The 16,686-nt window shown below is 39.8% G+C and overlaps 1 protein-coding gene across 2 annotated transcripts in view; it reads right to left on the reverse strand.

The window, feature by feature from the left end:
• Positions 1–307: 307 nt before the first annotated feature.
• nr2f5 (nuclear receptor subfamily 2, group F, member 5) overlaps positions 308–16,686 on the reverse strand; it is a 29,667-nt gene continuing 13,288 nt past the window's right edge. For both annotated transcript variants that reach the window (XM_042490657.1, XM_042490656.1), the window contains exons 2-4: positions 12,107–12,387; positions 9,421–9,667; positions 308–2,157 (exon numbers count right to left, since the gene is read on the reverse strand). In XM_042490657.1, the coding sequence (XP_042346591.1) occupies positions 1,838–2,157; positions 9,421–9,667; positions 12,107–12,387 (848 nt within the window). In that variant the 3' untranslated portion in view covers positions 308–1,837. The remainder of the gene's footprint in view (positions 2,158–9,420; positions 9,668–12,106; positions 12,388–16,686) is intronic.

Here is a 16,686-nt window from a genome sequence, read left to right on the forward strand (position 1 = left end):
ATGCATTAACCCTTTCAAACCTGGATCAGCAATATTTATCCTGTGCTGCTTTCACACACCATCTTTGAAACCTGAGCAAATTGGTTTGAAATCTTTCAAAAAACATCGAAAAAAGGTAATGAGCAACCTGGTAAGAAATCGTCCACAAATTGCAAAAAAAAAAAAAATTGATTTAGAAAATTAATTTCAAAAAGAACTCATTTTAAATAAGCAAGGGGACATTTTAAGTATCATAGTAACATATTTAAAATTATATTACTGACATAATTTTTTAGCACTTTTTCAGGCCTTTTCTAATTTGTTTGTTTCTTTTTTTTGTTTACTTGTCTTTGCGCTCATTTTTAGGCAATTTCCTTGTACTTTTGACTAATTTCTTGCCAAATGTGCGGTCCATTTCTTTTTAGGTTGCCTTCTCCCCACTTTTTTAAAATACATCAAACCAATTTTTCCAGGTTTCACAGGGTTAAATCTCTGTATTTTACATCATTTTCCACAATTTTACCCGCACATTTATCATTTTTACATCACGTGAGTTCACTTCCACTCCTGACAGGACATAATACCTGTTATAACAGGTAACGAGAGATTATGGCACAGTCATAAGATAAATGCTCAGTGACAAAATCTTTGTTCTAAGGCAAGTACAGCTAGTTTTGTAAAATGCTCCCCCACTCCCTAGTCCAAAAGGTCCAATACTGACAATTATGACAATAAAACAATAATAAGGATGTGTCACTCCTGTGATAACGACATGTTATAACGGGCGTTTTGAATAAGTAAAAATGTAAATCGATCAATTGGCATAAGAGTTGAAAGAATCTACCAGTGCTGTGATTTTACAGGAGTGAATAAGTGTAGGAGCTGACTAGTTTACAATGCAAGTGCCTAAGCTTTTATTTGTATTTTTTTTTTACAAACTCCTCTCCCCCTGAGACCCAAAAACATAGTCAAATTATAGACAAACCAAACATTAAATTTTCACCACCAACACGACCACAAAAATATCCAAACAATTTGCATTTTTCAGCTTTGGCACCGGCTGCTGATATATAAATTTTGACTGGGTTTGTCTTTTGTCTTGCACTGATATTGGCATGTTTATCTGTTTGTCTCCCAACCCTTTGAACCTGAGCTTTTTCCCACTAATATGCTATAGATGCCTATGAATCAATGATATACTGTACATATGGACACAATCATGAGTTTTTCTCTCCATATAAACAGTGCTAATACAAACACACATTAAAACATGTCCTCTGCAAAAGTCCAAGACATTTTGGCATTTGTCTTTTTTTTTTAATGGCTTCTGGCTTTCTTTTCAAAAAATTGGTAAATATACAACGGGCCTTGTGCTCTTGGTTGTAGAGTCCCAGTGGCAAAGCCCTTGCTCAGTATTACTGAGATGCTTGTACTCAGCCTCTGTGAATGTCGGCGTAGCACCAAATGTTTTGCTGCCCCTGTTTTCATGGGGGGGGGGGGGGGGGGGGTTTGAGACTGACATCTGAAGTGAGTCCAACAGACCTGCTGGTGAACTGCGCAATAACCTGTTCTACCAACTTGTCCAACTCGTGCCACGTCTTACATTTAGACTGCACCATCGGCTGAGGGACTGCGACGGGCCTCCAGTGACCTTGTTTGAATGATCGGCTGGCTTATGTAACCGGGACGGTCTCGGATTATATCGTCAGTCTGGGTTTTTTGAGCGGAATGGTGAGGGAGCTCTTCCTGTGGGAAAGCTGAAAATGACGGGGAGGAAGGAAGGATGGATGGATGGAGTAATCGGATGGACGTTCAGCCTGAATTTCTCTTCAGTTTCTCCTTCGTCTGTCTCTCCACCTCAGGGACCGTTCTCGTTGTAGTGGAGGGAGATGGGCCGGTCGCGCTGCACGGTGGGCATGTATGGCCAGTTGTAGCTGGAGCCTGAGAGCAGCATGTCGCGGAGCAGTGTCTCGATGGGCGTCTTGCCTACCAGGCGGACGAAAAACAGCTGCTCGATGACCGGAGAGGAGACGATGCGCAGCGAGGGCAGGCGGAGGAGCAGACGTCCAAAGCGGTTGGGCTGGCTGGGGTACTGGTTCCTTACATATTCCTCCAGGGCGCACTGGGACTTCTCCTGGATGCTCTCCACATGGGCAACGTCTGACAGCCCCATAGCATCTGGAGAGAAGGAAGAAAATATAAAGATTAATTGTTTATCAAACAGAATTCTTATTATGGAGTCTGAATCACTCTGCAAGACAGTAAATGGAATCTACAAAACTGACATCTTGCTCGAGACAAAAGACACATTGTTGTGTCTGACATTTATTTTTTGTTGATATTATGTAGTCTGATGACTGAGGCTCCGATTATGCAAGGATTTAACAAGTGGTGAATGTATGGATGTGATAATGAAAGGACACAACAAGATGCAAAGAAACTGCAACAAGACTGAAAATCTCGACAAAAAGGGGCAAAGCAACCACAAAGCGACACAAAACGCCCAAAGACAAAGTATTAAAAAGACCAAAAACAACCAAAAAGGACACAAAATAGCTAGAAAAAATGGGGCAAGACAACCACAAAGAAACATGAAACACCCACAAAGAGACACAACATGGCTACAAAAAAAGACAAAACATCCACAAAGAGACACAAACAACTACAAAGAGATACAAAATAACCAAAAAAAGCAAAACAACCACAAATAGGCACAAAATGACCACAAGGGCACAGTACAAACAGTGTAGGAGAGGTGGTGAGGTCTTTTGCATATCTGTGCCCAGGCTGTCTCATAATCCGCCCCTGGGTGTCTCAATGTGAAGTCTTAGCCTGATACTGCTTATGTACTTAAAATCTAATATAGTTGATTTAATTAGATAAATGGCGATACAGAGGGGTAACAGGACGCAGTGAAGAGCAGACTGTTTTTTTTTCCTCAAGTCAGAGAAATCATGCTCAAACTTGAGGAAATCGAGGTTGTCACTGCAGAGATAACGTATCTACTACACCCCTGCGGTGTGTGTTCACAGCACACTACAGCGTTCCCTCTCCCCGCAGCTGGAGGTCATGTTCTGCCTCCCGCCTCCTCACACCTCCCCTCCTGCCGGCCCCCGCCTTGGCAAGAGTCTCGCACAACCGATAGAGTGTGTAACACCGTGCACGGTACTTTTCGCACCCTCTGTGTGTGCAGGGGAGAGCACAGGGGATTTAGCAAAGGAGGTCAGAGATGTGTGAACTCAAAACAAAGACACATTTCACTGTACTCCGCCACGTACTGTACATTCAGAGGGAGTGCTCTCCGACTCTGCCCCCTGCATGAACCCTCATTTGGAAGACAGGTTTTCGATGAGGGCAATTTCTCCTCAACCGCGCTCTTTCAGTCTGAAAGTGCTGGCCCGTAGGTTTTAACCTGTCACCTTGCATCGCCGCTCCCCTTTGTCATCTCGCACTTTGATCCGTCCCCTGTGTAAACCCCGCTGAGTTCTGCACAACAAAAAAATTTAATTCACGTCATATTTTAATCGAGTGTGTCAACCTCTCCCCACCCCCAGTGGCCACGAATCTCATCATTCTGAGTGAATAATTGCTCCCGCTTCAGCTGGATTTCCCCTCCGCTCAGGGGTCAGCTGGACTGCTTTTTTGTCCGTCCGCCATTTTGGGTCCTGCGTGACAAGGCAGTCACTGCCCGGTTGGGATTAGTAAAGCTGTCTGTGGGACTGAAACCACATCGCGTGCCGAAGCGACAGCTCTGTGGGCGCCCTTACACGCCAAGCGGCGTGTTCTTTTGTCTGATCCTTGGGCACACACCGGGTCAGTGGGGGTGAGGGATCAGGGTGGCAGCACTGAGATGCCCGCTCTCTGATGCGCCTTGATGGGACTGAGCTTCACGGGGGGAGCGGAGGGAGGGGACTCGGAGGGAGGTGAGGGACCATTGGTGTTTGTCGGAGCTTGTTAGCTCATTCTACCAGGTCTGCAGGAGTCAGGTTTATTAATGGGTCTATCTAGTGTGTGAGCATGTCCGCCTCCATTAAATTTCTGTGTTAACCCTTTAAAACCTGGAGAAACATCACTTTCCTTGTGCTGCCTTGAGATGCCTTTCACACGTATTTAAACCTTTGAACCTAGAGAAAATATGTGAGATTTTACTGCAAACATGGGAAAATGTGCAACTTGAAATGTTACAAATTACAAGAAATTAGTTGATTTAGAATTTTTTTAGTTTTTTATTTTTCAAAAAAGCTAGGGAAAAATATATCGGGAAAAAATAAAAAAGCTTGAGAAACTATATTTGTAATTATCATATTTATACATTATGTTACAAAATAATAATAACTAATAATTAAAAGAAAAACAAAATTAATAATCTCAAGTACTTTTCCGATATTTTTTCTTTTTTTTTTTTTAGAATAAAATAAATAAATAAATAAATAAATTAGCATTTTATTAAGAATTCTAATATTTTCTTCTGTTTTGGGTTTTTGTTTTTTGCTTATTTTTGTGTAATTTTTTTTACGCTTTAGTACTTTGGTAATTTTTACTAATTTCTTGGTACTTCGGGGCCATTTATTGTTAAGTTACACATCATGATTTTAGCACGTTTTGTAAAGAAATCAAGCCTGTTTGCTCAGGTTTCAAAGGGTAAAAATTATGTTACAAATTTTTTATAATTTTTAAGCACTTTTTCCAGATGTTTTCCCTGTTGCTATTGTTTTTTTAACTCTTTTAAAAAAAAAATTTCAGGTACATTTCTTGTGATGTTGTACTAACTTCTTGCTTATTTTTGGGTAATTTCCTTCTTTGTTGCTCATTGTCTTCTTCCCATGTTTTTGCAAGAAATCAAGCCAGTTTGTTCAAGTTTCAAATGGTAAGTATCTTTCTCTAAATGCACTGTCTACTTTCAGAAAGACAGTTTTTCTGTGATGTGTGGGTACATCTGCCCGCATACAGGGGAGTCACATGGGATGCTCAGGGCTACAGGGGTTATGTAGGTCATGGCCGGGGCTGCTGCGAAGCCTCCGTCTCACTGAAACCCACCATACATAATTCAACTCCCCTGGTGGGGGCAGGGGTCCCGGGGCCTGGGCTGGGCTTGGGGTTGGGTTTGGGGAGCGCTGGGAGGAGGGGTGGATGACTGGTTTCAATAATAGATGGGATCATGAAGGAGAGATGGCTGATGAAAGCAAGGAGGAGAGATGGATCCACAGACACCCACATACATGGAGGAGAGAGGTACACGCCGAGTGAATCTGACAAGCCATGCCACGGAGAAAAGCGGGAGAATGTGAAAAAAAAAACGGACGAGGGACATCTCAGTGTTGGCTTCTTCACCATCCGTTTCCCCCTGGGTCACAAAGCATGATCTCTCTGTGAGGCATCCAGGATGTGACAGTATTTTGGCTGGCACTGGAGCCCAGTGACCGTTGGGATAAATCTCAACAGGGTTTGTATGTGAGCGGTATCAAAACAATGCCTGTCTCATGGGTTTCCTCAAGATGCAACACCATTATATTTTGATTTAATCTCGTCTGCAGCTCAGAGGGGAGGACATAATGCAGCACAGTGAGGGTGTGAGGTTCAAGTCTGCTGTTTTCTCTGAAGGACTCTGGATGCCAACAGCTATAAATAGACAACTCTATGCTGGGGTGAAGATATTTTATTTGTCATTAGGTCCAACTGAGGCTGATTCAAGTAAGAAAATTGGCAAGGTTAAGAGAGGAAAATTACCAAAAAAATCTGCAATAAATTAGTAAAAAAGTGCAAGAAAGTTACCGGAAAATTAGTTGGTTTTTTTTTTTTTTTTTAAGATAAAATAAAAGGAAAAAAAAACAAAAAAATAACCCGATGAAAGTGTGCTTAGAAATATAATAATTGTGTAACATAATTTTAACCCTTTGAAACCTGAGAAAACTGGCTTGATTTCTTTCAAAAAAACATGCAAAAAGGTGATGAGCAACTTAACAATATGTGGCCCAAAATTAGCAAATTAGTAAAAACTTACAAGAAAATTGCCTGAAAATAAGCAAAAAAGAAAAGTAAATTAACAGTAATTTTTCTGTAACATAACTTTTTAATTATATGAATTATAAATATAGTTTTCTGGACATTCTTTTTACTTTTTTATTTGTTTATAATTTCTACCAATAGCACCAAGCTATTTCAGGTAATTTCCTTGTCCCCTTTTACTTTTTTTTTTTTCATGCAAGTTCAGGACATGTCTTGCCAAGATGGACATTATGTTTGTTTTTCCTATGTTTTCAAAATAAATCAAACCATTTTTCTCAGGTTTCAGGTGAAAAGTATCTGAAAGCAGCACAAGAAAAATGTTGTTGCTCCAGCTTTCAAAGGATTATCTGAATGCCAAAAATATATTACTAATATATGAGTAGATTTAATGGCTGCTGTTTCTTTTTTGTTGTTAATAGATAGTAAACATGTGGATTGGTGGATTAAGATAGCATTTGCATATCTATATAAATATTGGATCTGTGTCTCTCTCAAATATTATGGTGGAACATAAATTATAAAAAGTGATTCACTTGTCTTTCAATCCTTCCCACAAAATGTACAATGTATCACAAAGGCAAAAAATCAAAATCGAGCTTAGTATAGAGAAGAAGCACTCACTACAAATGTTAAAGCTTCAGCTAAAAATGGGGATTTAAGTGAGACACACAGCAGCTACTCACAGGGTCAGCAGCAGTCTTTTACTGTATGAGAGAGCGATCAAATTACAGTGAAATTCACGGAGGGCAGAGACCATGACTGACTGGTGGGAGGACTGTAGCAGCAGCATTTACATATGGAGCCAATGAGACAATATCTGCTGCAGCGTTAGAGGTCACATGGCGGTCAGGCTCAGCCGAGGTGAAAAGGTTGTGGGTTGAGTGCAGCTGGAGTTGGCGCTTCATCAGAAAAAAATGGATTCCAGGAAATGTTTTTGGCACTAAGAACTTTTTTATTCTGCAGTTAAATCTTCAAGTTATGGTCAAAATTTACAGTTATGGACTGTTATGGTTCTCGTGTCGCACAGCAGTCAGCTCCTTATATATACTTTTATATACGAAGGAGACAACGATAAACGTTTGCAGGATCTCTTGGCTTCAGCAAAAGACTATGTTGCTAATTGCCTAAATTGTGAATAAATTAGCTGTAAAATCTATGTGTTAAAAGCCTTTTTGTCATTCTCTGTGTCAGTTATGTTAAAGTTCATTGTTTTTCCTCCAATGGACAACTGTCCAGAAAATTGCAAAAGAAAATGTAAAAAGTGGCAAGAAAACCACTAAAATGTAGCTGTGAAATGATTTAAAATTGATAAAAATCACCAGAAAACTACACTTAACTTTTTTTAGATTATATATTTGAAATTCTCTTACATTGTATGATGTATATTTTTTTATTTAAATTTTATTTAATCTTTAGCACTTTACTTTCTTAAGGTTATTTTATTGTCTCTTTTTTGTTTTTTACTTCTTCTTTTTTTCTTATTTTTCATGTAATTTTATCGTAACCTCTTACTAACTTCTTGCTAAATTTGGGGCCATTCCTTGTCAAGTTGCTCATCGCCTTCACCTGTTTTTAAACAAAATCAAGCCAATTTGCTCAGGTTTTAAGGGGTTATCTTATTTTTAATTTACATTTTGAGTCCAGGATCAGGTTATTTTTTTTTAATTCAATGGTCGTATCTCACCCTGATGAATAAATATTTGTATAATTCATGCAGCAGTTTAGTTTGGCTCTGTTTAGATGCACAGAGTAACCCTCCTCTTGGACATTTCTCTCACTCAGGTTAAGCTGTTTACATGTGCTTTGATACCCTGCGATTAAGTGTCCCCGTCAACACGAATAAACCAATTAACAGAATGTTCACCTGCCAACGGAAGTCAGCTAATTCCTTCCTCACTGCCTGAGCAACAGCACAGTTACTCACAGGAGAGAGGTGATGTTTTTGTTGACATCTGAATCTACCCATAATCCTCTTTGAGTTGGAGTCTGTGCACTGCAGAGGGAAAAGATCAAGTGAAAGGACTTCTTCCTATTTGTATCAACAATAACTGATCATTTTAATAATAAACTTTATTTTTTCACCAACTGTCTGTTTATATAATCTGCAAATATAACACTACACTTTGTGTCTTCAACCATCTGGCAGGATTTCTCTCTTTGAATTTCTTCTCTGGAGATTCTTCCTTTTTTGAAAAACATATTCGGTGTTGAGTTTTTTTTCCGTGTTTTTGTGGAGAGCTTGGATCAGGCACTGTGGCAAATTTAGGACTGTAAAGTGTATTATGATATTTTGATATAATAAACTTGACTTTAATTGTCAAACATTTAACCTTTTCATGTGTCAATCCTTGAGACGTTTACACGATAAAACATGAAAATGTGGCCACTGTTTCTAGACGGAGAAAAGTTTGACAGAATAGAGCCTGGATTAGTTTGCGTGGAAGAGAACAAATGGAGGTATGAGTCAGCGCGGTCTCACTCCTAACATGTCAAACACCGACACTTAAGTAGCGGGCCTCAGTGTCAGATATTAAGGCACCCTGTAGCAGCGGTATGAGGCGTACCAGCAAGTGGTATTTTTTAATAAAACTGCCGCAATATAAAGAGTGAGAAAGTCAGTAGGGGGAGGGGAAAGTGTTGAGCTGGCCTCAGCTTTTTTAATCAACAGTCTAATGACACGTTGAAATGTCAACCAATAACATTTTTTTTGTTTCTAGCCACGTTGCTATGATATTTAGCTTAGTTAGCTGACGCTATGCTGGCTTTCTATGCATTGCGGTGCACACAGGGTGGTGAAATGTGACGTTAAAATTAGGCTCAGACACTGATTAAAACACAGATATCTTTTGAGCATCTACAAACTTTCTTTGACGTTCAGTTGAGGTGCTTTGTAGAAAGTAGCAGACACACACCCCTGAGACCATGTAATTATGTTAACCAGCTCTTGAGCAACAATGCAACAGCGAGTCAAATTTAATGTTGCTGGTTTGGCCTTTTTGTGTCAGTGTGAACACAGCATTAGAAAAAAAACATTCAAAGTTTGATTTAAAAATGACTTTAAAGAGTAGAAAGTGCACGTACGAGTATTTTAGGAAAGACACAATGTAATGAGCTTAAATTGGCACGCCGCCCCTAAGCATCCAAAACTGACTCAGTAGGGGTACTTAGAGCGTCATTTGGATGAGTAGGGCCACTGACAGTTGGGGGTGAGAATGTGTTTCAACCTGCATGAAAATCCCAAGCAGTAACACCATTAATTTGACATTTAGGGTGATAAATTACTTATCCTTTTTAAACTTTCGATTCCCTGCTCAGGAGCCGTCCACCACAGTTAAATCCCACCTCAAAAACCTCTTTTAACATTACTTGACACCATCAACATTTCGTGCAGTTTCACTGTGACTCTCCACTCTCTACATCTTCATTCAAACTCACCAGACGTGAAGAGCACGATGGACTTGAGGCAGGAATATTCAGCCGTGTCGACCTGCAGCGCCTTCAGCTTCTCCACCTGCTCCTGGAAGACGCGGATGTGGTCCATGAAGGCCACCACGCGCTCTGCTGACATGGGCGACGCGTGCAGGCCCGCCGCTGCCAGCAGAGGAGCCACATGGAGTGGCATGGAGCACTGGGCGGCGTTGAGGACGAAGAGCTCGCTCCATGACATGCGCAACAGAGCCACCTAAAATACAAAGAGTGCAGACTGGTTATTACAGGATATTAATGCTTTTTTAAATCTGAAATTCAGGGTTCCCTCACATTTACACAGACAAAATTTCAAACCTTTTCATCACTTTAATGACCCAAAACAATATTTATTGTCTTGCCCTGCGTATCCAGCCCAACATATCAGATTTAAACTTAATTTAAACATAATTTCAGCAAGCGGGCAAACAAGAAGGGAGAGATGGAACATAAAACATCACAAATCGCACATATTAGAGCCATGTGACATCGTCAGCTACAGCTACTAAATTTGATGTTATAGTACATTACATAATAGGTTATCCATGAAAGATTAGATTACTTTAACCTTTTCATTACGTACAACAAAATTCCATGACTTTTCCAAAACTTTCAATGATATTTTTTTATCAATTCCATGACTTTTCCTGGCCAGAAAATGTGATAGTGTAATGCCATGATTTTCCAGGTTTCCCATGCCTGGAAATATGAAACCAATGGAGACAAACACTAAAGATGGGTCAAATCAGGTAAAATGTAGCTAACAGTAACAATGTCAAAAAAATTTGCAGCGCATTTTGGAATTGTTCAAGGTGTGCACACTTTAAATAGCCTTTTGTTCCAGTACAGGCAGCTTTAGACCCCATTTCCACCTAAAATCCACACGTCAAACTGTTCTACTACTGTTCAGTAGCAGAAATACAAATGAATACTAAGTGCAAAGAACAACAGACGAATGAAACATCCAACAAGCCAAACTGCCTCTGGCCATGGTCAGAATTTGGTCACATTATCAATGAGGAAATGCAAACCATAAAGAGAATAGGAGCTCCATTCATGCACAAAATTTTCCCAACAAATAATATATTCATTCATTGAAGGAAGAAGGAAACACACAAAACCAGGCATGTTGCACAAAGCTCACAAAGAGCTCTCAACTGTCGGAATCTGACTGTACGGACAAATTAACGTGATGAAGCGTTTAATGTAACTTTTAAAGGTCATACAGATGAAAAGTGGATGTGACAAGCTGCACAAATTATCGCTATTTAAAAAAACCTCTGAAAAAGACGATTGTTTTTGTTTTGACTTCAGCACATTGTTTTTGTTTTTGTTTTTGATTGATTCTTTTGTAATGCATTTCACTTTAGTTATTTATTATATCAAAATATATAAAAAATGTGGACTTTTTACACATACTTTTATTTTAAAATAATTTCAAGTGTTAATTATGGTCATAAAATATTTGTTTAACGAAAAAAAAAACCCTTCCGCTTTCATTGTTTTAAGAGTCAGTGTAGCTGATAATAATATTTGTTTTAATACCCAGATGTTTTCTGAGCAATTATTTAACCATGAAAGTCTTAAACACTAAATGTGGGTCGACAAAATAATGTCAGAAACCGCTGGAAAGAGTTAAATTCTTATTTGAACGCAATTGAAAACTCCAAAGTGCAAATTATTTGTGCAAATCACAGTTCATAAAGAAGGCCAAAAAATGCAATATTTTGCAATGATTCAAAGGAACATAAATTTTAAAAAGTGATTTTATATATAAGGTAAAACAGTCACAGGACAGAGCTGTTTTGCGAGGATATGAATAAACACAGGGGTGTTATTACCCACATTTGTAGCAACATGGATAATAATGGTTAATTACTTACATTATTTTTTCCACTCTGGATAATCGACACATACTGTAAGATTTAGATGCAGTTAAGTTAAGATTTGTGCTGATAGCTGTTTGAAAAGAATCACAGGAAGCAGGTTCATAGAAACCAGAGACGCAGCGCTTCAGCTCTACAACACTGACTGAGAGAGACAGGACAGATCTATTCTTCACCCTGACATGACATTAAATGATATATTAATGATATGGTGCAGCTATAGCATGATATATTTGTGATGATGACTGTGTCTGCCCAAGGTGCACGTGAATATTTATAGGTCAGGTGGTTTCTTTCAGTGCCAAGACCTTACAGCTGGTGTAAATCTATATGTGTCTACATGTTACTGCCTTCAGTGGACAATAACTGAACACATTTATTTTCATATGCTACTGAGTGAAGATCGAAATTTAAAAAAAAAAAGAAAAAGAAAAAAATAACTAAAAGGTTGATTCTTTTTAAAGTGAAAGCAGAGGGTGAGATGTTATATAAGAAATCTGTTATAGATCAGACTTCATGAAACTGTGGTCTTTCATTAGACTAAAGCTTTCCTTTGGTGGAAAAGGAGTTTTTGATTTTGTTCCATGAATAAATCTATTAGTATTATTATTATTATTACTATCTACTGTAAGATGTAAGAGTAATTTTAATCATCTCATCTGATTTTGACAAGAAAAAGAATATCCCAAAATGTCAAACTATTCCTTAAACGTTGCTGGTTGGATATTTTCTATTTGAATTCTAGTCAGACATTGAAGTAGCAGACTTACCTGATCCATGAGCTGCAGATCAGGGAAGAAAGGGATGTTCTTGGCCCACTCAACAGCACTGAAGAGCAGCCTCGCCGCCAGCTCGCAGATGTTCTCGATGCCCATCAGGTTGTTTCCCTGCATGCACTGGGCCCCGTAGCGAGATGTGGGGTAGGGCTCGGCGCGCAGCAGCAGAGAAATGAAGCCGGATAGGTAGGGCTGGCCATTGTACGGGTCGGTGCCGTTGGTCAGGTACTGTCCCGGGCTGCTCTGGGAATTCGATGTACGTCCTCGTTGCACAGCTGATGGAGAATAAGACAGGTGAAGATGAGAAATCAGCCACATAAATCCGAAATATGAATCCACAATTACATGTTTCTGTTAGGGCTGTCAGTGTTAATCGTGCTGTGAATAAAAAGTTCATACATAACGAATACATTTTTTATCGTGTTAATCACGGGCGATCACAGCTGACAATTCTGTCTTTGAGAGGAGTTTTAAAGCTAGAGTGATGATGGTAGTATCATATAATACTAGCTAGCTTTTGTTTAAGGGGGTGGAATAACATTTCAAAGTTGGTTCAGTTTTGGCGAAGGAAAAACGGCATGGCCATTTCAGACCTCTGACCTCAAGACATCTGACTGAAAACAGGTTTGACTGGTACCTATGAGTATCCCCCTTACAGACCTGCCCACTTTGTGCTAGTCCCAGGCAGTTTGGGGAAAAATCCCTGCAGGTTTTTTCATGCAGTATGAATTCTCACCTATTGTATTTGAATATTTCTGCATATTGGGGCTGAAGAGTCATGAAATTGCCCCAAATGTACCAGCTAAGCATACAGGTGCAGCTAATCAGACTGATGTCAGCCAGCAACCACATCGGCAAATACGACAAAGTACTCTTTTGTAGTGTATGAATCACCACAGACCTGTGAAACTAAATGAAAGAACCACATTGCTGCAGAGCAGTCGACATAAGTTAACAAATGCTGTCATTTGATTTCCAATCAAGACAATCTATTAAGACTTGCTTGACATTGTTTACCCTTTCAAACCAAAGGAAATTTGCTTGATTTCTTTCAAAAACATGTGGAGAACGAGCAACTTGACAAAACATGGCTGAAAAAAAGAGCAAAAAAGTAACATGAAAATCGCCTGAAATCAAGCAAAAATTAAAAAATCAAAAAATAAACCAGAAAATCCTAAAAAAATTAATTAAAAAAAAAATCTGAAATTAAATAAATAAACAATCTTCAATAACCCTCCTCCCTTTCATTCTAAGGTAATTTTCTTCTCACTGTAAACTAATGTAAATCCATGTTTCAAAGGGTTAATATGACCAAAATAATGGAACTGTAAAAAAGGTGATAAAATGTGGTTAACTATTGAAATTCAGTGATTAATTGAGATTTTGAAAAATGTATCTTTGACAGACCTTGTTCCTTATTTCCTCTCTTTGCATATGTCAGATGATAAATATCTGTCAACAGGTTGTTATTACTCTTATGATTTAGCAGTGCTGTAATTCACCAAAACCTGATCTCTATCCTGTGCATGTACACTGAAGTGAAACCTAAAAACCTGCAGAGAGATGAAGGCAGAAAAGAAAGAGTGAAATTGGGCATGTCAAATGCGCTGGCTGAGGGGTTTTTTTGCACAATGGGGTCAAAGGGGCAAAAAAGTGTGGAGACAGGAACATTTCTCTGACTCCTAAATATGTCAGCGCTCGTCTTTCCAGCGGAGCGGTGGAAAGCGGCTGGGGCCAAGGCCATTTCTGCGCTGCTGTTGTGCATCAATGAGTAATGACAAGCAGCAGCTGGTAAAGATATAACGCGTCTTCACACCTACATATGTAATGCACCGACATTCTGCGTGCATACACACTCATGCGCCACACATGCATGAATACATACGGTTACACGCCCCCACCCTCCTCCTCCTTCACCCTCTACTGGCAAATGGCTCAGCCCGAGGCGAAAAGGGCACGCAGAGGCCAAGCTCTCGTACACACAAACACCCAACCCCCCCTGTGGAGCGATGATGATGCGGCGAGTGCTCAAAGGCCCATTTGGAAAACACCTGTTCAGTCATCCCCACTGTCTGACTAATAACTCCATCTACTGTTACACAGAGAGAGATAGGAGGGGGGACAGAGGGAACGCAAAGGGTGGGGGCCGTGTGTGAGGGGAAAAATGAGGTAAAAGGGTGAAACGGTGAGATAAGGTGGAGAGGGAGAGTGTGGGAGGTGATAAGTTGAGAAGAGGGAGATTGAGGGCAGAGAAAAGACAGGTGCAGAGTTCAATATATTTGAATATAGCATGAGATGAGGCTTTAGATAGAGAGCGGTGGTTTACATAAAGAGACAGGTGGAAGCAGGAGGTGAAAAGGGGGAAGGGGGGGGTTTGGAAAATGCTTTTCAACTCTGCATCACCTGTCACCTCACACACGGCAGCTGTGTCAATCGTACGCACCATGGCACGTCTGAAAAACGAGAGGTCAAATCACTCAAGAACGTTATAAAAATGCCTTTAATTCTAGCCGACCCTCGGAGGAGAAAAAAAATATCTCTGCACAAAAGGTGTTGACCTCAAACTACTAGTTTTCCCTGTGAACTTGTGTCAACCCGCGTGTTCCTGGAAAAGAATGCGGTCTCCTTTGGTAAACAGTCTCGCCGTGGCTGAGCTGTGAGGAGGTGTTGCCTGTCACAAAGACGTTGCACAACGGGAGATTCCTTGTCACTCGCACCGCGGCGGCTCACGTCTCGCTTTGCAAAGGACGGCTGTCGGATAAGACACACGTGTCTGTCTTTGCAGGGTTTCACAAACTAAAGAATACGAAACGTTGCTTTGAGCAGCAGGGGTTGAAAGAGTGAGGCGCTGCAGTTTCCGCAAAGATTACCTGATAAATCATACAATGCTGCTGCTGTCAGTCACGAATGTTATTGTAATGCAAGTTAGTGAACTCCTCAACAAGTCCTCCAAATTAAACATCAAACTTTAGAATGACACATTGGAAAGCACAAGCTCATGATGTCCTGCAGTTTATTAAAAAAGCTTTGAAAATTAACTCATCTGACAAAGCTACGGTTACAGTTTGGGCCAGAAAATGTGGTCAGGGTTGAAGAAATGTTGTGGTTTGAGTTGAAATAAGTACATGGTTAAAGGAAAACTTCAGTATTTTTGACTCAGACTACATTCCCGTGTCTTTGTGTCTAAGTGACTAACAGAGACAACAATTTTTAAAACTGAAATCTAATATTGAGTGCCCTACCAATGAGTCCTAAATCCTGGAAATTCATCACCATTTCAGCACCTCCTATCTCCTCATTTCGAAGTCAATGTGTTTTTGGAATAGTTTTTTTTTTTTGGTTAGATGCCTTCCATGAGGTCTGTGGTTAACACAAGCCTAAGAGACTATCGAATTTTGTTCTATGACATAAAATAATCACCGAATTCCCCACTATTGAATTTTGAAGCTTTAATGTGTCTTAAAAAAGTCGGTTGCTAACAAGTGACTAGATAAGACTACAGAACGTCATCACACCGAACACATTACAGCTTTGCTAGTTTATAGCCTGATGTTACCTTGTTACTTCTGGGGATTACATTTAGGCTTCAAAAATCCTGAAGGTGTTATTATCCTGAAATTATCCTGCTGAAAAAATGGTGTAAGATTCGTAAACATTTGTGTACCACAGACTGTATTTTCTGCAGTGATTAAAAATCCAATGGAAAAATCCCATTGGTTTTTTGATGAAGAAAACAGAAAAACGTCATCCGTGGGGCACTCTACTGGCATAAACTTTGTCGTTCTACAACAACTAGGGCTGCCCCCTGAGTTAGTTGACTGAGGTAGCTTCAAGTCATGCAATTGCTTTTTGAAGGTTTTCTTGCTCATCAGTGTGCTTCTGCAGATGTTTTGGTCCCCAGATTTTACTGCAGAGTAAGTGGTCTTGACTGTCATGCTACTCTTTGGTAGAGGCTGCACCGGATGCAATGTAGCAGCAAAGAGGAAGAGAGTCTTTGCACTGTATGGCTCCGAGATAACATCTCTCTCTACTGCTTAGAAGTGGTAAATTTACAGCTCACAGCAATGTAATATGATATTGTATGAATTTTGTTAATATTTTATATGTTTTTTAATTTTGTTAATATTATCTCACATAAATGCCGCTGCCATGCTGAGCTCCATTTAAACTGTAAAACTTTACATGAAAAAACAAAATGAATCACTGAATATTTCGATTGAACGGCCAAATCTGATTCTACCACCATCATTTTGAGTTCAGCACAGCCCTAATAATAACGACACCCGACTTCCTCCTTTGCTCACAACAGTCATAACTTCTAGGGCTGCTGGAGACTTGAGCATGTGTCATTTTGGGGCACTTGCTGAAAGGACTGATTCTGTCATGCTCCCAGAGAGGACAGTCTCAAAAGACTCTTCCCTGACTGTCCACATCTAAGTCAGAGCACTTCCATAACCTAAAACTGTCACTCTGCCCTGGCTTGTTAATGTCATCTAAAAAAAGGAAAAAAAAAAGAATTAAAAAAAAGAGCTTAGGTTTCCACCTCTTCTGGGCTCCTATCTGACAAACTAAGC

The sequence above is a fragment of the Plectropomus leopardus genome, chromosome 7 (assembly GCF_008729295.1).
Source record: "Plectropomus leopardus isolate mb chromosome 7, YSFRI_Pleo_2.0, whole genome shotgun sequence".
Lineage (NCBI taxonomy): Eukaryota > Metazoa > Chordata > Actinopteri > Perciformes > Serranidae > Plectropomus > Plectropomus leopardus.